The sequence below is a fragment of the Equus caballus genome, chromosome 11 (assembly GCF_041296265.1).
Source record: "Equus caballus isolate H_3958 breed thoroughbred chromosome 11, TB-T2T, whole genome shotgun sequence".
Classification (NCBI taxonomy): Eukaryota; Metazoa; Chordata; class Mammalia; order Perissodactyla; family Equidae; genus Equus; species Equus caballus.
Window position 1 is genome coordinate 32,612,306 of NC_091694.1, and position 20,961 is coordinate 32,633,266.

Here is a 20,961-nt window from a genome sequence, read left to right on the forward strand (position 1 = left end):
GAAGCCGAAAAGAGAAACTTTCCATCACTCTCCCCAGCCACCCTCATCTGTGAAACACAACCTGACAATGAGGACATGGATTTAAGCAGTTTTCTCTCTTAGTTTCAGGTTCTGACCCTCCTCAGGATTGTAACTGGAGATTCAGATGCGGCTGAGAGCACAAATATGGTATCTCAAGAGCAAGCTGATGCTGAAGTAGCTGCTCCCCTCCCATGACTAAGAACCCATCTCGATAATCATCTCTTACGTGTGAATCAGGCTTTCCATGTCTGCACACACATCTCAGGTGGCCCTCGCAGCATCCTGGGATACAGGCTGGTGCTACTGTCTCCATCTGCCAGCAGAGGAAGCCGAGGCTCAGAGACTGAGTGACTGTCCTAGGGTCACACAGCTACTGAGCAGGGTTGTTAGAACCAGTGAGATCTGCTGACCCGCGCCAAGCTCACTCTCCAAGATTCATGCTGCTCAAGCTGGCTGGACACCTCCCCGGGGAGCAGGAGAAGCCCAGAGAACACGGAGCATAGAGTAAATGGGCTCACATTCCTTGGGGACCCAATTTGGCTTGATGTTAAGTAAATTTAAAATTTTTATATAAAAACTAACAGATAAGTTCTGGAGTAAGACAAAAGTGTGACTTGTTTTAGTTAAAATGTGAGTTATCGAACTTTTGATAATACAAGTAACAACATTGGTTCATTAATTGTGATAAATGTACCATAGTGATGTAAGGTGTTACTAATAATGGAAACCAGGTGTGGGTATAAGGAGCTCTGTACTATCTTTGCAATAATACTGTAAATCTAAAACTGAAATAAAAATTTCATTTTAAAAAAGTGAGATATCAAAAAAATTATGGAATCTCAGCTTCCTCCAGGGACACCTGGTCACTCTCCTCTTTTGTTAGAGGTACATCAAAGAAGATGTTTAAAAAGCATTGCCCTCGCCCTATTGTTTGCAGAGTAGAAGGACATTCTACAGCATCTTGAAAAGCTTGTATTTCTTAAGAGAAGAAGAAGAAAGCAGGACAGTAAAGGTTCTTTCACTCCCCTCCCCTGGCCTCTGTCCGCTTCTTAGCGCTTCAAGAAGATTGAGAGGTAAATAATCATTCAGCCCTCCCCAGGTTCCCACCAGAGTGGGAGGAATTTGTTACAGAGGGTTGGCATAGCACCTCACCTCATTCCAACCTCCACGACAATCTTCCAGAGGATGCTATCCTTGCATACTCCAAGTCATCTGGTTGGAGCCCCAGGAAGAAATAGTGATAACTAGCCACTTATGGTAGGTCCGGGAGAGCACATACCCTAGCACCCAGTGGGCACTGCCCACCAGTGATGGGCTCGTCAGCAGAGGATTGGGGTGCCTTCTCAGGGATGTTTATTGAGGACTTCAGTCTCCATCTGGCACAGAGACGGAAGGATGCAACTTCACAAGACTAGGGGCATGTGGGCTCTGTAGCTTCTGAAAGATCCTCCAGACATCTGGGAAATAGGTGTCGAAGTTTCACTTTAAGGTTGAAAAAGGGGCTTGAGCTGCTATTTTCTCCCAAGTGTAAATGGACCAAGATTCACATGCTCCCCATGATCTCTTGGCTCTCTCTGATTCTGTGCAGCTTAGGATGGGCAGTGGGCCTCTAAGTCAGGGAAAATAGAAGAAAGAAGAGAATAATCCAGAAATTATACTTTATAGCTATACTTTAAATAGCCACAGTACTTTAATCAGGCTAGAAAATGGTTTCCAGAAACAGCTTTAGAACTGACAGTCAAGAACTTGGACTTAAATGACTAAGTTAAGGCAAGGTAATTTTTATACCAGTTTTATCATCTCTATCATCAAAACAAATATTATTGATTGCTCTATGTAATTTAGAGCTCTTGAGGAGTTTATGATCTAATTTGGGCAACAGGAAAGATGCATAAAGAGAGAATAAATAGGAAAAGTAAAGGGGAGAAAAAGAAAACCAATGTACAATGCTCCCTGGGGCTTGGCAGATAGGGAAGGCTTCGTGGAGAAGGTAGGGCTCGAGCTAGATATTGGACTTGGACAAGAAGGGAGAGCAAGCCACGCATCGGGGATGGCTGAGGGAAAGGCACAGAAACAGGAATGTGCATGGCATGTTGGGGCGAAAAAGTAGGTTAATTTGACGAGAGGGAAGAGCTTGGGTAGAGGAGCGATGTGTGATGTAGTAGGAGAAATAGGAAGGTAGGCAGAAAAGAACCTTGGCTGAAACTGGAGACTTTGTCTTATGGGTAGTAGAGAGCTCTGCGGTGAAAACTTTAGCATAGGGAAAAGGTGGATGGAGAGAAGTGGTGGCAGGGAGACCAGTGAGAAGGGTGTGACATTAGAGGAAAACTGAGGTGATTCAGGGCAGAATCAGAATGTGGGGAAGGCAAGGAAGTGACAGAACCAAGAGACTAATGAAGGCCAAATGGATAAGAGTTGGTAACTGAGACATGGGATATGAGGAAGGTAGAGGAAGAGAAAAGAAGAGAAAAAGCACCCAGGATGACTCCCTGGTTTCCAACTTGAATGATTGAGAGAATTATCACATTTCCAGCAGAATAGTCCTTCCCCTTTCTCAACAAGATTCCTCTCATTCTTCTATTTCAGTTGTCCCTCAGAACTAAAGAAAACCCCATCACAGGTCCTAAAAGTGAATAACATAGGATTCTGATCCTTTTTGTGTGTAAAGAGAACCCGGGGGTATGTAACTTGCACAGGATCGTACAATGGGGCAGGAGCAGACTGGTACTAGGACCCACTAGATCTGATGATTCACAACAGAATCCTAAACATCAGAGCCTAAGGCAACCACCACAATTATTTAATGGACCCACTTCTCTTTACAGATAGGGAAGCTGAGTTCTGCAAAAGACGAGTGACTTCTCCAGGATCACACGGTCAGTGAGTAGCAAGTTAGGACTAGAACCTGGCTTGCAGAGTCTTAATCCAGTGCTTCTCCCATTTCCACTTGTTGCTTCATGTTTCATCTGTGTATGTGTGTGTCCACGGGCATGCTTGCTTGAGTGACAGCAGGCATTTTATGGGAATAATATTTTCTCTGTGGATTTACCACAAAGCTTACCTCATCAGACTCCTCACATAATAACAATAATAATTCAAGAGTGGCCTTTGTTTAACATCCCGAGTTTATTCATGACTTATGTGATAGTTGGCTTATCTCTCCAGCTCTACCCTGACCATGTCTGGGTTTATTTTGGGTCAAACTGTCTTGGCTGAGCTCCGAGATCTGTCACCTCTCCCAGTCCTAACCCTGCATTACCCTGCCAACACAGGAAACAGAACTGACGCCTATTTCATTTGAAGCAAACTTATCAAAATTCACAATGTGTGAATTAACTGGGAGGAGAAAGAATTGGGAGTAAGAAAAGGAAAAAATAGGCAGCACATACTACTTGGTGCTCAAAGAATCTCTAAGAGCGAGATAAAGAAAGGAAGGAGAGACGGAATACTGATGGGAGATGGGAGAAAGGCCTTGACCAAAAGGATTTTTTAATAAGATAAAACAATATTTTATTTTATTTTTTCCTGAGTGGTTTTGATGGTTTGCTTTCCAAATGTGAGGAAAGACAGTTAGAAACTAGAAGAAATTATCATGTGAATGGAATTTTCATCACTTATGTTTGCATAAAAGATTTTTATGGCAGAAAAGGTTTCTGAACCACTCTGGTAGCTGGGAACCATAAAAGTACCTTTAACAACACATCCTTACACATACCATAAACAACTCAGATCTCTGAGCCTTTCGCCTGCCAGGCTCCTTCTGGTCCCTGCCCGCATGAACTCACTTTAGATTAGCAGGTGTGGTGACCATCAGGAGCCTCAGGAAGCGAGACATAGCATAGAGGTCGGAGCATCACGAGGTCACCCGGCAGGTGCAGAGAGTGATCCCCTGATGATGACCACGTTAGAAGGGGAAGCTTATGAATGGGCCACGTTTGGGTGAGGATCTGAAGCCCAAGTTGCTCAACTGAAGGATGCCAAGCAGCCGGCAGCTGCGTATTTCATATTTTGGAAAATTGTTTTCCTGCCTTCCCATCAGGGAAGAGGGGAGGGGGCTGCACCCCGGCCTCCTCCGCCCCTCCTCCCTCCCCAGCACCCCTAGGCCCGTCCGTCCCTCCAGTCCGTCCGTTTTTGAGACCTGTCCGTCCTTTGATCCCCGTCCACCATCAGTCGCCCCAAGCCCTGTCCACCCTCCGCCAGCCTCTCGTCTGCTGTCAAAGGATTTTTGATTACAGTCATGCGTCGCTTAACAACAGGACACGTCTCAAGAAACGTGTCATTAGGCGATCCTGTGGTTGTATGAACATCACAAAGTTGTACTTGCACAAATCTAGAAGGTAATGCCTACTACACACCTAAGCTATAAGGTACTAATCTCATGGGACCATCATCGTATATGCAGTCCCTCCTTGACTGAATCATCGCTCCACCGTGCATGACTGTAATGAAGAGAAGGAAAGGACAACATTCTGCCCACTCCACCAGTGTGGTTCTTGGAAATTTCCTCTGCCTGCCCCACCAGGGTATTTCCTGGAGAAGCCCTGAACGAGACCCAGCCCTTCAGAACCCAACGTTCCGCCGCTAATTGGAAAAACTCATTGATTCCAAGTTTGTCACTCAGAATCCTGATGTTATGCCAATCTCAGAAGCCACCAAACATCCAATGAATCCTCCCACTAAAAAATACTTACAGAAGGCCACAGAGCCCTTCCTGTCTGTTGAGGGAGACACACAAGCCATCCCAGACAGTTTTCTCTCACAAATTTCTCCTCATTCTGAAGGGGCTACCTGGCAATGTTCCCATCCCTCCCAAGGGCCTGTGCTGCCCAGGGACCACATTCAGAGAAACTTTGTCATCTCCACACCTCTCCAGAGGCCAGGATGGCTTACATCAGAGCACGTGGGTTCCTCCCTTCTCTAGGGTAGAACGAGTGGATGAGTTTCAGAGAGGGTAAACATTGGCACATGGAGCCTTGCTGGGGACAAGAAGTCTATTTGTTTGGTGTTCTGGGAAACCAACAAGAGGAAATGCATTTTAGCCAGGAAAGAAAAAACAATAACCTGTCCAGATGTGAATGACAGCCAAGCCAGTGGGAGATAAATGAAAACGGACAGCTGAGAAAGGGACTGGCTAGGCTTCCAAGGAAAATGGCATCTGAAACGGTGGGGATGAATGAGAGGCCATGGCCCAGTGTGAGAACTATGAGCACCTCAGACAAACAGAATGGTCACTTTGTCACTGACCGTGAGTGTCCCTTTGATCAGCCAAAGGTTTTTGTGTGCAGGATTCAGAATTCTGCTTCTGGAAGGAGACAGAGGAGAGCCAACTATATCAGTCTCATTTATAAACCATTAATTCCAAGACAGTATGTGTTTGAGTGAGTGTGTGTGTGTGTGTGTGTTTACTGCCATGTGCCAGTGGTGGACTTTATCTTCATCAGGTACTCTCTGCTGCTACTGCTATTACTAAAATACCTTGGAATCTCTGGGCTGGTATATAAGAAACTATGGCCTTTTTAGCCTTCTACTGGGCTTTCTGTCTTGCAGTCTCCATTTCTCAGGCCAATTTGCCATTCCCTAATGGGGAGACATCTAACTGTGCTAAATAGATTTAACTAGACAGAGATAAGTCCATGAAAACACGTCATCACATGTCATCACAGCTCTAAAAATACAATTTAGCCATAGGAAGTAATATGTCGACTGTGACTGCCTCCAGGTACGACTCCAGTAGTTCATTGGGGACAATCAGACCCGCATTTTGCTCTCACCCTGATTCCAGTAGTTCATTGTACGTTGCACATAGGAAGGCAGTGTTATCTCACAGGGTCTTCCATAAGGAAGTTCCACTTTGAAATCATTCAGCACCAACTATGTCAACATCCGTCTAAAGACGTAGTTTCATTCACCCATAAAGCGTGAAACCCAGAGGCAAGAACCTTAAGAAGCACGCTTCAAAGTTCAGGGAGTGGTCAGATAAAGAAAAACAATGCTTATCTGAGAAGCGGAAATATCTTGCAAAGAAAACAAGAAGAGTCTGAAGTCCCTCACTCACCTTTCCTGGACAGCTGCCTTCCTCTGAGATGCCCAGCTCACTTGCCTGGATTCATCATAAAAGAAGCAGCTTTTAACAACATTCCATCAGCTGGAGAAAAGGGATATCGCTTTTTGGAAGGTAAATCCAGGGGTTTGGTTTTTGGTTGACGAATTTCTGACAGTCCCTAGAGTATTTTCAACCCAGAGTATAATTTCATAAAGAGGCTTATGTTTTAAATTGTCTGTCTGTAAAGTACACTTTCATGAAATTTCATTTTCCCTGTACCTTCCTGTTTCCTTTCTGTATAGATCTAATGAACTTGAAATTTTGAAGTCATTGAGGTAGCGATGGTATATAACATTATATTCGGGCTTTAAATTAGTAAGTTCCTGGATATCGGTGTTTTTTAATGGGCTGCCCTATAGAAGGCATGAAGTCATAGAATCCTAATAAGCATCTAAACCAACAATCCATCTCATCACTAGAGAATACGAGGCACCGGAAGATGAAGCGACTTGCTCAGAGCCACCCAGTGACAGAGGCCAGGATTTAACCTACCACCCTGACAACAAGTCCAGGGCTCTTCTCACCTCTCTAGTGGCCAAAAAAAGGGACAGTATTTTGAAATTTGACCAAAACAAAAAGTCAATGTTTTTAACCACTTTAAACCCAAAAGATGAATGTATTGGCTTCCACCATGGATTGGGCGGAAGGTAAGGGAGGGCTCCAGGGCAGCTGATAAATGAATGGGGAAGAAAGCCTTAATTGTTCCTAATTTTAAGAGCTATTCAGATCCCATTAAGGGCTCACAAGGGACGAGCTTGCTCAGAGATTGGAGTTTTGTCGTCCATGACCGCGGCAGGACCATGTACTCAACCTGGAAAGCGAGAAGATGAGGATCGGCTTCACTCAGAGCCGGGGAGATTGCATCAGCCCATCCCTGCCGTTCTGGAGTTTCCTCGCACGTCTGTCTGGAGTCACAGGCTGTTTCCTGCTGAACCTGAGCTTCTCCTCCAAGCCACAGCCCCTCAGAACCTTTCCTCTGGGCCCTTCCCAGATATAAATTCTTGGCAGAAGGTATAAAAGCTCCTCCAAGCAGAGTAACTCCCCTGGATGCCACAGGAGGCCAAGGCACTTGGCAGGTAAGGCTCATTAACGCTAGTCTTTCCTGGTTTCTGCAAAGTTGATGAAGAGGTTTCCTTAAGACTTCCCAGAAAACTTGCTACTAGATTTGGACTTATCTTCATCAGGCATTTTCTGGCGCCAGCTTTAGCTGACACCATGGCAGGTCATCTTCATTTGGTGTAAGGGAGAATGTGATTAAATCCATTATTGGCAAGGAGGATTTTCTGAGTCTTAAAACTGAGTCACAGAATCATAAACTCTTAGGGCTAGAAGGTACCGTAGACTTGTCCTCCGTTCTGTTTAGGAACTGAGACCTAACAGATATCACATGTCCAGGTCACACAGGAGGTTGGGGGAAATGAGTAATGGAATGGTGTTCTGTGTGGTGTTCTTGAGACTGGTGTGATATCACATGACCTCTAAACTATATTGAGATTTTCCAGTGTTTTAAAAGGTTCCCTAAGCCAGGGCTCTCAGATCTTCATCTCTTTTCCAGCATTTGATGCCTGCTATCTACAGCAGATCTGAACATCCAGTTAGCCCTGAATGTCTAGTACCAGGTGTCTTGAATACCCTGTGGACATCTGGTTCTCAATCAGGTGTATGAATATTAGACGGGCTTCATTTGGGGAGAATGGAGTAGTTGAATCATAATGGTTTTTATGTGATTGGGTGTCCCAAACCCTGTGGCCGAGGTGGAGGATTGTCTCTGATGTGGAGAGCTAGATAAGAGCTCTCTCCTCTCCATTCTCCTCTTGATCCTGGAGCTGCTCGAAAGATCAAATAGAACATTCTTAGGAGTGATTGGGTGTTTGTTGGTTCTCCTACTGGCTCATCCCACCATCCTCAACATAGCTCTCACCATTCATGGAAAAGAATCTCACTGATTCTTTCCTTTGCCAGGCCTTCCGGCAACCCCATTGGTGACTTCTCAGCAAGTCTGAAAGCCAGACTTTGGAAGGCCTTGAGACTCAGATGTGGTCTGCAGACCAGCACTATTGGCATCACCTGGGAGCTTGTTGGAAGTGCAGACTCTTGGGTCCCTTCTATACCTTCTGAGTTAGAATCTGCAGTCAACAAGGTCCCCGGGTGATTAGCAGGCACATTAAGTTATGAGATGCCTGCTAAAGGACCATTACCACCCTCTCCCTCTGCACCCTCCAGCTGAATTTCTCTGCCCTAGGAATTTCATGCATTCAACGTACACCCAACACCTATTATGTACTGAGACTAGGCTTGGGCAATGGAAAAACAAAAATAAATAAGACATAGCCCTTGAGGAGCTCATAGTCTGATAGGGAAAACAGACTTGAAAAGAGTGATATGAGATATGAGTAAAGTATTGTAGGAAGACAGAAAAAGGAATGATCTAATTTTGCCTGAAGAAATCTGGTATACTTCACAGCGGAGGTGGCATGTGGCCTGGGTTTTGAAGAATGAATAGGAGTTTATCATGCAGAGAGGGCATTGCATAAGAAAGTGTGTGAGTAGAGGCAAGGGACTGTGGACCAGCCTGGTATTTAAAGGGTAAAGGCTGTGGCTCTGTCTCCAGATAGTGCTTCCTATCCCAGGGAAGGGCTTGGGAAATGGTTTCTGCACTGAGCATGATGATAAGAACGTGGGTAAATATCCAAACATCACAGAAGTCCCTTGTTGGCCTCTTATACTCTGAAGCCCTATGTCCTCTGCCCTCTACTTGCTTGGCTCTGGCTGCAGATAGTGGCCCTCCACGATCTTTTTGCATATCCTTTTTCCAGTGGCATGGCCTCGTATCTGCCTGGCTCTGCTTTCTGTCCCACATCCTTCCTTCACACCCACCAAGAAAGTTGGCCAAGACATGGAAAACCATTTTGCTTTGGCCTTGAGGTTTGCCACCACCACCACCGCCACTTCCCCAGTGAGGAGAGTGTGAATGGGGTTCCAAGGAAAGGAGAGGAGAAATGAGTATCTAAGCTTTTTTTCCTGTTCAGATTTCTCAACTTTCATGTCTTCAGCTACAACATTTTCCTTCCTCAGTCTGTTTTAGATGATGCCCTTTTTTCATAGACTAACCTTTTACTTTTTGGTTATATTTAATTAAGAAATACAGTAGTCATTGAAAGAATAATATAATGAATACTTGTGTGCTCACCAGCCCTCTTAAAAAATCAATAATATGGTGTTTGCCAGGGGCTGGGGGTGGGGAGAAATGGGGAGTTGGTGTTTAGTGGGTATAGAGTTTCAGTTTTGCTAGATGATCAGAGATCATCTGTGGAACAGAGATCTAGAACAGAGATCTGCTGTACAACAGTGTGAATGTACTTGTCACGACTGCACTGTATGATTAAGAGTAAATTTTATGCTATGTTTTCACCACAATTAAAAAATATGTACCAATGATACCTTTCACTCAAAACCATCATCTTTATTTGCCTGAAAGGGCAGATTTCTACTGGTTCAGTGGTCTCCTTGAGTCACAAAGAGGAAGACTATGGTTCTACTTGGGACCATAGAGGTTTAAGGACAAGAGCCCACCGAGGGGCCAAGTCGCTTGAGAACTCCTCTTGAAAAAAAAAAAGTGCTAGGGAGAATCTTGGCACTTATTTGTACCTTGCCTTTTTTCCTAGAGTTAGTTTACGAAAAGTACATTCAACAAGATAAACATTATTAGGGGGATCATAAAACGGTAGAGGGAAAGATGAGGGGAGCATGAGGGAGGCTGAAATTACAGGGTCCAGATACACAGTTCTCCTCTCTGGTCTGGCCTACCCCAAGGAGATCATCTGAAGAGTGTCTAGAAGACCAGCTGGGTGGCCTCTCAGGCAATGCTCCAGAACCACAATTTCTCTGAGGGAAGCTTTGAGCAGATATGGAGGCGGCAGCCAATCTGTGGACGTTCTCCCCAGTGTGTTTCTGAAGTCCAATGAGTGGATGCACACTGAGGGGAGAGCTCGTGCCCTCTTGTGAAAGCTGAAGAGCCTGTCACGAGCATGGTCTAAAAACATGATCGCTCCATCTGCACACCATAGGCACCTCCTTGGGCTGGAGCTAGAATCTCCTCAAAAGATATTTTGGGTCTATTCCACCAAACCTAATGACCACTCTAAGCCCAAACCCCTCATCAGCAAACAAAGCTGCATGAATTTTACTCTGATGATTTAGGTTCAGAGTTAAAGCTCACCTTGAAGGGGTTAATCTAAGAGCTGGACTCTCTCCAGGCAGCTTAGGACACAGTTGTGGGTTCAGGGGAGCTCTGAGCTTTGTCACAACTTTTGTTCATGTTTTCCCATCAAATCAGCTCTTTGAGAAAGGGTGAAGCCCCTGCCGGTTTCTGAAGGGAGGAGCTGAGGGTCTCCTTCTCAGACACACTCCCACGGAGCTGGGCCAGAGGCAGGTGGCTTGCAGGGGGCAATACATCCCAAGGGAAAAGAGGGAGGGGAACTCCAAAGACGCATTCCAGGTTTGGTACAGCATTTATGACACCTGTGATAAGACAGGTAGAGGATCTCCAGTCATGGGCTGTCAGGGCAGAATCCAACATCCTGGATCACTTGGTCCAACCCTCTCACTTGGCAGGCCAGGGGCCCAGAGATGTTAAGTAGCCTGCCCAATATCACAGAGCTAGGTAGAGCAAATGCAGAACCATGGCTCAGGACCTCCTGATCCTGAAGCCTGAGTTCTTTCCCTTCCGTCACTGCTTCTTTCCATGTCTCCCAGTCCCCAGCATGGGCCTGCACAGATGGTAGATGCTTAGTTAGTTATTGTGGTTTCCCCTTTTCTGTTCCAGTGTTAGGGTGTCTGGTGTTCCCTGGGCTTTCTCTGCTTTACCATCCCCTTTCTGTGATTCTTTTCTTCCCATGGGAGCTCTACAAGGCTCACACCATCTTTCTGCGTCTCATTTCAGCGATGCGGGTCCTTGTACATCTCCCAGCCCTTTTAGCTTCCCTGACTTTGCTCCAGGCTGCAGCATCTGCCACAAGAGGTAAGTGTCTCCCTGTATTGGTTTCCTGGGGCTGATGCAACAAAGGACAGCAAACTGGTTGGCTTAAGACAACAGAAATCTATTCTCCCACAGTTCCAGAGGCTAGAAGTTCAAAATCAAGGTGTTGGCAGTGTCGTGCTCCTCTGAAGGCCCTAGAGGAGAATCCTTCCTTGTGTCTTCCTAACTTCCGGTGGCTCCCAGTAATCCTCGGTGTTTCTTGGCTTACAGCTGCATCACTCCAATCTCTGCCTCCGTCTTCACACGGCCTTCCTCTGTGTGTGTGTCTTCTCCTCTTGTTGAAAGACCACCAGTCATTGAATTTAGAGCCCACCCTAATCCTGTACATGTATGACTTCTTCTTAATTAATTACATCTGCAAAGACCCTTTTTCCACATAAGATCACATTCTGAGCTTCCATTTGGAGATGTATTTTTAAGGGGTGTATTTAACACCACATTCCCCTTGTTCAGAGACTGCATCCTGCCTGCCATGCTCCAGACCCCAATATGAGTGAAAATAAGGAATCCCACCTCTACCCCACACCATTCCCTTCCCTACATCAGGGTCCTAGTGATCAGCTAAGCCCTTTGATGGACTTGCTTAAGGGTCCACCTCACCAAGACCAGAAAATTTCCTTAGCCCAGTAGCCTGAGTGGTTGCATACCTTCTTAGTCCCATCACTGGGTATTCTAGGGGACTTTTGAAGAGCAATTTTGACAACTTATTGAGGATCAGAGCGTATTCTTCCCATGCTGTGATTTTTCTCCTTGAAGATTCTTGTGAATGTTTCCCAACCTTGATCTTCTACTGGCTCATATTTGAGGGATGGGGTAATGGCTGGGAAAGAGGGAGACAGAGGCAGAGGACATCTTGAAGGATCGACATCTGATACCCTGCTCCTTGCTTCTCCCCATCCAAGAGCAATCTCCCACGACAGCTGCCATCTCTGATGCTGTGAATCAGGTCAAGGTCCAAGTCAACAAGGCCTTCCTGGAATCCCGGACCAGGTATGACACACACACACACAACGTACGGCCCTTCTGGGGCTTCCTGTTAACAACAAGCACATCTAGGCCAGCCCCGGAAAACCAACAAGCCAAAGCAATTATACAACCTGCCCTTCCACCTCCGGGTATGTGGCAAGCAGGATATCAGCACACAACTCCTAAAATCCTCAGCCTATAAATTACTTTGAAGAGGCTATCTTATCTAATCTTATGAACACTTTCTTCCACATGGCCAAATGTTTCCTTGGGTCATGCCTTCCAGAGTCTCAGAAAGTCTGTACATAGAAGTTGTCCATTCATTCAACTCATATTGACTGACTTAGGTCAGGTTCCCTAGAAGCAGAGCCTGAGAACGGGTTCTGCAGGTCTTATTAGGTGCAGGTGACTTATTAGGGTGTGCTCTTGGGAAAGTTGTCAGAGTGAGAGAGTAAAGCCAGAGGGGCAAGAGGAGAGAGTTAAGAAGGACGTGGTTTAAGGTCTAGCCTCAGCCGACCTCACAGGCAGATCTGGAGCATAGGTTGCACCTCAGAGCCTGTCTCATCTTGGAGTAAGGAAGTGGAACTTTCATCTGCCAAATGTTTCCTTGACGTCAGTCAGATGTGCTGCAGGCTCAGGGCTGAGGGTGGTGCCGCATGCGGTGTAACTGCCAGGCACCTCCAGCCATGCAGCCCCATTGGCTCAGAATCAATCGCCCAGGTAGGTTTCAGGTGTGAGGCTTCAGCAGCTGCCCCCTCAGCAGCTAGGGGTGGAGCACACCAGCCCTATAAAGGGACCCAAGGGCACTTGGGGATAGGGATCCCGCAGGGCACCAGCAGAGTCAGCCACCCTCCAACCATGTGCGGGGGCAGGGATCCCTGAAATAAGCCATGCAGACTGGGTCCCTGCCCTCAGGAAGCCCATACGTGAGCTAGACGAACAAGAGTGACCATTGTGTTGAGCAGAAGACAGGCTTATTCTTTCCACTCGCTGTCCATTTCCACTAGACTTGGGGCTTCCTTCCTTCTTGGCCCTCAGACGACCTCTCAAGCAGACCCGTCACTTTTTGCTGACTTTAGATGACAAGATTTGCTCTGGTCACTCCTCGTCCCGACAGCACAGCAGTGTCCTTTCGGGAATTCAAACGTCAGCACAAGAAGACAAAGCCCAGAGCTGCTCACTTCCCTCAGCTCAGAGCTGCTTTAGGCTTCCAGTGAGGGAGGCAGCACAGTCTGCTTGTCCCTCCCTCCTGGGCTCCTCCTTCTCCCCCAGCCCAGCTTTCTGACTCCTGAGGGGTTCAGCTAGGGGAGAGAGGAGAGAGACAGGATGGCAAGTCACCTGGACAATTTAGTGCCTTGTGGGAGGTCTGAGGCTCCCTACTTGGGCACTTTTCAGCTCTCTCTGAATCTGCTGCCAACTCCCTGACCCAGGCAGGTTTCTGGCCAGTAGCTTACAGCTCCACCCCTCCGCCTGGAAGCATCCGGCTCACCCCCTCCCCCCTCCACTCCCTCTTGAGCCAGGCTCCTTTTAGGCAGCCTCCGGAAGACTGAAACCTTCGCCCTGCTGCTGGAGGATGTGCACATTTGGGGCCCAGTGCTGCCCTGTCTGGCTTACTCTGCTGTTAGGTGCACAGCGTCAGCCACCACTTCTTTTCTCTGGCTCTTTGAGCAGGTATCAACCACCGGCCATGACTGCAGGACACAAAGTCGAGCCCTCCTCCTAAGGCCCTTGTCACGAGAATTAAAGCAAAGAGGAAGCCCCATGGTGGCAGGAGGGAAATGCCTGGCATTTCAGCAACTATCTCCAAATGAAAATTCTTTCTCTGTCCTTAACTTTAACCCTTTTATAGCCCCAAGGTGGGGATAGAACAAAAGCCACATAATCAGTGTTCATCAGCTCCTTTGTAAGTCATACACAGGACCACCAGCCCTGCTTTGGAACTCGTCCCCACTGGTTAGTTCTTGGACTTAAGGGCCTCGTGGAGATGTAAGGAATCCGACTGAAACATCTTGCTACACAAGCACACTGACAATCCAACGACGCATGCTTTGTGATAAGGACAACAAAGGAAATAACCAGAGCAATAGTTGCTGCTTTAGGTACAGGGATCAGGGAAGCCTGATGGAGGATGAGAAGGAGCCAGCCATGTAGAGAGCCAGGGGGATGGCATTCCAGGGAATGGGAACAGTACAGGCAAAGGTCCTGGGGCAGAAAAGAGCTTAGGGTGCTTAGGAGACAGGAAGAAAGCCAGTGCTGGTGGAGATGGTATGCAAGCAGGAGCACACAGGTGAGGATAGAGACATGGACCCTGAGGGCCACAGAGTCAGAAAGCAGACTAGTGGTTGCCAGGGGCCGGCGAGTAGGGTGGGAGGAAGGAATGGGGAGTGACTGCTTAATGAATATGGGGTCTCCTTTGCGGGTGGTGAAAATGTTTTGGAACTAGATAGAGGCGATGATTATACAACATTATGAGCATGTATGCAGCAAGCAGATGGCTTCATCCACGTTAAAGCAACAAAGCGCTTTAATCAGACAGTGGCGTGGTCTGCTTTTCATTCTAAAAAGCGCACTCCAGCTGCCCCCTAGGGAATGGAAGGGAGAGGGACAGGAGTGGAGGCAGAAACCCAGTTAGGAGGCTGCTGTGGCCGTCCAGACAGGAGAGGACGGTGGCTAGGACAAGGGGGAGGCCTGCAGATGGAAAAAGAGTTCAACCAAAGCCCGGCCTCCTCCCACGGAGCCCAGCCCTGAGGCGAAGCAGGAGGTAAGTCCCTGGTGAGTCAGGTTCAGGCAGGAGAGCCAGGCAGAGAGCAGGGCAGGGGAGGAAGCGAGGAGCGCCTGCACCCTTGCGTGGGGCCTTTCCAGTGGAGCCCTGGGAGGCCCAGCATCCCACCTTCTTTGTTCATGGGGTGAGGGACCCTGTGGGACCTGGCTGATGATGACGATGACACTGATGCTAACACACGCGTTTAGTCTGTGCCTGACACAGCTCTAGGGTATCTATCCTTCCCAAAATCCTATGACGTGCTAAATTGAACTATATGAAATAGCTGTCTGCAAGTTCAAAATGATCAAATAGCATGGAACAACCTAAGGTTACTATCATTATCCTCATTTTATGGGTAAGGAAACTGGGTACAGAGAGGTTGAGTAAGTTGTCCACAGGCACACTAGTAAGTGGCAGTCAGGAGTCAGACCCAGCCAGTGTGTTCCAAAGGTCACACGCAAGGCCTTGGTGTAAGGAATACTTTGATCCTCGCTTTGCAGAGGGGCAGGTCACTCAGAGGTCATATCAGTAAACCAATCCTGGTGGAACCAGATTCAAACCTTGCCTCTAGGCCCAAACTCTAGGTCAGTGCTGTCCAATAGAACTTTCTGCAAGGACAAAATGTTCTATGTCTGTGCTGTCCAGTACAAGAGCCACTAACTACACATGGCTATTGAGCACTTGAAATGTCACTAGTGCCACAGAGAAACCGAATTTTTAATTTTCCTTAATTTTAATGAATTTCCATTTAAATAGCTACACGTGGCTAATGGTTACCATATAGGACAGTGCTGAAGTCTGGGCCACTGCGCCATGATGTCTCCTCCAACAGCAGCAAAAAGACAATCTGGCTTATTTTCTGGGGTTTACTTTATCGAGTTGGGGGGAGGCTGGAGGCGGTTGGCCTGGTGATTAGAGCACAGTCGTTACCATTTTGTGCCTGCCCCACTCACGCATGGAGCCACCAGGCTGAGACATGTGCCCCTGGTGCTTGAAATAGAGTTAACCCGATCTATAGTGACAGGCCACGTGTTACAGCCAGTGAATTGTACCCCAGAAGCAGGGTTGTCTTTTGTGAGAATTTGAGCCACTTCCAATATTTCAGAGGCTTAGAGCCATAGAGGCCATCTCATAGAAACCCTCATCTCACACATGGAGAAACTGAGGCACGGGGAGGGGTAGATGGTCCTCATGGAGGAACTTTGTTTTTTTAATTTTTTTTCTTCCTTTTTCTCCCAAAGCCCCCCAGTACATAGTTGTATAGTTTTAGTTGTGGGTCCTTCCAGCTGTGGCACGTGGGATGCCGCCCCAGCATGGCTCAACGAGCGGTACCATGTCCGCACCCAGGAGTCAAACCAGCAAAACCCCAGGCCACTGAAGTGGAGTGGGCAAACTTAACCACTTGGCCACGGGGCTGGCCTCTGGAGGAACTTTCGGTTTTTTGAGGAAGATTAGCCCTGAGCTAACATCCATGCCCATCTTCCTCTACTTTCTATGTGGGACTCCTGCCTCAGCACGGCTTGACAAGGTTGGTGCCCATGATCCAAACCCACATGCCCAGGGCCGCTGAAGCGGAGCTTGCAAACTTAACCACTACACCCCCGGGCCAGCCCCTGGAGGAGCTTTTCTCATACACCTTGCCCTCGGTCATCTCTGTGTTGTCACCAGCTTCTTAGTAAAAGGGTTTTTGGTTTCTCATTTTATACACGGGAAATTAAGAATAAAAAGGCTGAACATCTGGCCCAAGAAATGGTCAGCAAGAGGCTGGCTGCCACAGCCCAAATCTGAACAGCCCCCACAATAGCTCTAGGGCCAGATGCCATTAAGGACATTTTCATGGGCAGAACGGAAGGCCCACTGGCATGTTATTTCTAGAATTCTCGGTCCACAAGGCTCAGTGAGATGCCAGCTACGTGTCAGGGGTTCCTCAGTCTGAATTAGTCCGTCCTGGATTTTGGGTGTTTTTAAGGTTCCCCAGTTGACGCTGACGCAGCCAGCACAGCTGCAACCCTTTGATTCTAATTCAGGAAGTGCTCACGTCCATCTGCCTGCCTTCCCTCAGAACCAGACCTCGCAAAGCTTAACGACACACTGGAGCTTCCTCCTCCCAGGAGAGATTTTCAGAGGCGTTAGAAGGAAAACGTGGAAAGATCCTGAGAGCACAGGAAGTGCTTGTTTTCCACATGCTGCCTGCACCCCTTGGCTGCTCCCTAGACACACACCACCTCACATCCCATCTACAGGGTTGAAGCTGAGGGGCCCGGCCATGACTCCCCCATTGCTCTCCGTTGTAGGCTGAAGACCGCCCTGAGCTCTGAGTCGCCCAGCACTCGACAGCTCTCCGAGTACCTCAAACATGCCAAAGGCAGGACACGCACAGCCATCCGCACCGGGCAGGTGTGGGAGGACTCCTTAAAGAGACTGAGGCGGAAAGCGACCTTGACCAACGCCACAGGTACAGAAAACCCACCAGCTCTCTGATGGCAGGAAGGAGTCATCTCTCTGCAGGAGAGAGCAGAAGCCACCAAAAGCTGCATTCCCTATTAAGAGCTCTCTCCTCAGAGAGGCACTCCTGTCTCTCCCTTCTAGAATCATAGACCTGCAGAGCAAGGAGGGGCTGAAATGATAGCTGGGTCAATGCTCTTTTTTGCAGAGAAAGGAACTTAGGTCCAGCAAGGTCACATTGCCAACTCCAAATGAGGGGACATTCATGCTCTTTGTATAAAACCATCTGCAAGGCCTCTGTTCAGAGGAAATACTTAAGTCAATAAACATGGGCTCCATGTCCAAACCACAATGTCACCACTTCCGCCTGTGAATGGGACATTTAAGCCACCTGTGTCAAGGGGATTTACTGGGATAATGTCACAGGAGATGAGATTTACATCTTGTTCTGCGTAACATGGAGCTGAAACGATGAGCTGATGGATTGGTCGTGACCTCCTCCAACCTCTCCAGCCCCACCCCCTGCCAAATGTCACAGCTCACCGAGTGTCATGGAGGAAGGGGTCTGGTCCTGACCGGAAGAAGAGGCTGCAGGTTCTCCCCAGGAAAACATCAAGTGGGGGAAGATCCTTGGCCTAGGACTTGGGCAAATTCCAAAGATCCCAAAGAAGGAAAGTGGGACCAGGTAGGGAGAAGTAGGGGGCACTTTGGCTTCTGAGACTCAAAAGGTGCTGGGGTTGAAGGCTGGCCCCTGCCAACCTCCGCAGAGGATCCCCCAGACAAAGCCCGCAGAGAGCCAGATTCCCTGCCTCTCTTTCCTTGCAGGTGCCAGCATGGGTCACAGGCTGCATTGAGGGTCTGTGCCCACATGGAAGCCTCGGATGCGTCAAGCCGCCACTGTGTTACTCCTCCCCAGCCACAGTGGCCCTCGCTTAAAAATTACCTGCCCTCCCCACAGCTTTCTTGTCTAGATTTCTGCTTGCTTGCTGCTTTAGATGTCAGTGAAGCTTTAGAAGAAAAGCAATTTTACCAAACTAACTCATACTAACGTGTACTTAACCACTCAGGGGTATTTTCATTCTAAAAGAAAGATCTGTTGATTCAAAAGATCTGGTAGGCAAAGAATTACTAACAATTCTGGGGACTTTCACAGTTTACTATCTGTGCGGCTTTGGGCAAGTCTCCTGAGCACCATGGTCTCAGTTTATTCTCTGTAAAGCAGGAATTAAAATTCTTACTTTAAAGGGCTGCCGGGAATAAATGAGAAAACACCGGAGAAAAACTTAGAACATAGAATGCATTCCAAAAAATCTAACTTCCCCCTGGTTTCCGTTTCCTGCGTTCCCGCAGTGCGTCAGAATGGAGGAAAACCTCAGCCCCTTTAGCGTCCCTTCTGTTTCAGACCCCAGCCTGGACTTGACTGCACTCTCTTCCGAGGTGGGCTGTGGTGCCTCTGTTCCTGTGGTGGAATGCGACGCGCACAGCCCTTACCGCACCATCACCGGCGACTGTAATAACAGGTGAGCACGCAGGGGAGAGTGTGGCGGCAGGCTCTCGCAGTCACCACACCTGCCCACCCGCCCAGCCCAGCCAGGGGCCCTGGACCTTGGGCATTCCCGCAAAACTGCCACCGCCTTACCCTCCTGGACTTGGGTCTCACCGGAATCTGTTCTGTTGGAACCCTGCCCTGACTTCCCCACCTTCGAAAAAGACCGCTCTATCCCACAGGAAGCAGCACCCTTCCTCAGGGCAGAGGAACCCCGCGCCTTCAGGGAGGGGGAGTAGTTCAGAAACCCCACATTTGAGAGGCGCCTCCTCCGCGCCCCCTTTCCTTCGAACAGAGGCTCCCTGGTCCTTCCCCATGGGATCCCCATGGGGTTTGCGGAGAAGCAAACCCTGGAGCTGACCGGCGGAGGCTGAAGGCGGGTCTTGCTCGGTTTCAGGAGGAACCCTGCGCTGGGCGCCGCCAACAGGGCGTTGGCGCGCTGGCTGCCCGCTGAGTACGAGGACGGGCTCTCCCTGCCCTTCGGGTGGACGCCGAGCAAGACGCGGAACGGCTTCCCTCTCCCGCTGGTGAGGGCGCGCCGGGGGTGGGGGCGAGTCCCGAGCAGCAGAGTGAAGGCTGGACGCGAAAGGGGAGAGGATGCACTAATCAAACACACACGGCAAGGAAGAAGAAATAAGTGGGAGGATAGAGGGATGCGCCACGGAGCCGCAGGAGATGGACATTGGGACTTGCTCCCAGGCGATGTTCCCCAAACTACCACTAGAGGGCAGCAGAGCTCGGAGCCGTGAGGCCAGATACCCCGGGGGTCTCCCAGGCAGATGGCCTCCCTGCCCCATCCTTACCCTGCTCCAGCCCCTGCAGTGCATCAGCTGTTGTTTGCCTGGAGGTCCTATCTGTTGGCCTCATCTGAGTTGGCAGCCCCTCTCCAGAGCCCCTCTTCCATTCCCAGACACCTGGCATCTCCGTGGTACTTACTTCAGGGGCAGCCTGTCTTTGTTTCCCCTCTCCCTAGTGGAAAGGACACTGGCCTTGCAAGTCATCAAGTCATACATCCTGCATTCAGTCCCATCCCTGACCCTTTGTAGCTGCAGGACCTTGGAGAATTGACCTTGCCGCTCTAGGACTCAGTCTGCTCATCTACAAAGTGGGGATAATGCGCCCCACCTCACAAGCTTGTCATGGGGATTCAATGTACCTGTTACATTGTAGGTACTCAATAACCTGTAGTTGAATCTGAATCCTCAAAGCACTTTTTCCTCCAATCCTCCTTCCCCTTCTGTTTCCGTCTGTAGGCCCGTGAGGTATCCAACCAGATCATGGGATACCTGACTGAAGATGTGCTGGACCACAACAGGCCCCTGCTCTTCATGCAGTGGGGTCAAATTGTGGACCATGACCTGGACTTTGCCCCCGAAACCGAGCTGGGGAGCAGCGAGTACTCCAAGGAGCAGTGTGACGCGTACTGTATCCAGGGGGAAAACTGTTTCCCCATCATGGTAGGCCCCTCAGCCGCCTGTCCCTGACAAGCCCCTTGCCTCCCTCAGGTAGCAGACATTCCCAGCCTGACAGCCAGGGTCTCTTGGTAGGCCTTGAATGCTGACTTGACAGCTTCCCTAGCCACATGCATCCATTCATCCACTCATCCATTTATTCAGTAAATAGACATTAATCATCCACTGCATGCCAGGCAGTGCACTAAGCACTGGGATTCACAGGTGAGTAAGACACTGTTCCTTCCCTCAAGGACAAGGGCGTGTGTGGGAAATGGACAAGTAACCACTACTGGCAAAATTGGGAAGTTTGGGGAGGGTGGTCTCCATCCCTTGCCCAGCAGCAACCTGGGGACTTATTAGAAATGTAAAACCTCAAGCTTCACCCCAGACATTGGGAAACAGAATCTACATTTTAGCAGGATCCCCAGGAGATTAATTTCGTCTGCAGTAAAGTTTGTGGAAAGCTGCTCTAAGTCATCCTGGGGTCTGAGAAAGCTGCTCCCAGAAAGAGCTGAAACTCGAGAGATGAATCAGAGTGAGCAGCAAGGATTTGTGGGAGTTTCCAGCAGGAAGGGAGAGGAACTTGCAATGGTGCGTCTTTGCACCTTTTCTTCTTATTCACGG

General features: G+C 48.6%; 1 protein-coding gene and 2 long non-coding RNA genes across 9 annotated transcripts in view; 2 read left to right on the forward strand and 1 right to left on the reverse strand.

Moving 5' to 3' along the window:
* The window catches only part of LOC106783380 (uncharacterized), a 19,230-nt gene extending 18,397 nt beyond the window's left edge, over nucleotides 1–833 (forward strand). Inside the window, exon 4 of the long non-coding RNA XR_011423242.1 lies at nucleotides 103–833. This is a non-coding gene — a long non-coding RNA (uncharacterized lncRNA). The remainder of the gene's footprint in view (nucleotides 1–102) is intronic.
* Nucleotides 1–7,051, reverse strand: part of LOC138916260 (uncharacterized) — a 12,383-nt gene extending 5,332 nt beyond the window's left edge. Inside the window, exons 1-2 of one of the 2 annotated variants that reach the window (XR_011423244.1) lie at nucleotides 6,936–7,051; nucleotides 248–334 (exon numbers count right to left, since the gene is read on the reverse strand). This is a non-coding gene — a long non-coding RNA (uncharacterized lncRNA). The remainder of the gene's footprint in view (nucleotides 1–247; nucleotides 335–6,935) is intronic. The other variant, XR_011423243.1, reaches the window with a different exon arrangement.
* The window catches only part of LPO (lactoperoxidase), a 29,771-nt gene continuing 13,954 nt past the window's right edge, over nucleotides 5,145–20,961 (forward strand). The window contains exons 1-8 of one of the 6 annotated variants that reach the window (XM_070227464.1): nucleotides 5,145–6,196; nucleotides 6,544–7,200; nucleotides 11,067–11,144; nucleotides 12,065–12,152; nucleotides 17,187–17,347; nucleotides 18,740–18,857; nucleotides 19,281–19,410; nucleotides 20,137–20,340. In XM_070227464.1, the coding sequence (XP_070083565.1) occupies nucleotides 11,069–11,144; nucleotides 12,065–12,152; nucleotides 17,187–17,347; nucleotides 18,740–18,857; nucleotides 19,281–19,410; nucleotides 20,137–20,340 (777 nt within the window). In that variant the 5' untranslated portion in view covers nucleotides 5,145–6,196; nucleotides 6,544–7,200; nucleotides 11,067–11,068. Of the gene's footprint in view, nucleotides 6,197–6,366; nucleotides 7,201–11,066; nucleotides 11,145–12,064; nucleotides 12,153–17,186; nucleotides 17,348–18,739; nucleotides 18,858–19,280; nucleotides 19,411–20,136; nucleotides 20,341–20,961 lie in introns of all 6 variants that reach the window. The other 5 variants (XM_070227465.1, XM_014741414.3, XM_014741418.3 and 2 more) reach the window with 5 other exon arrangements.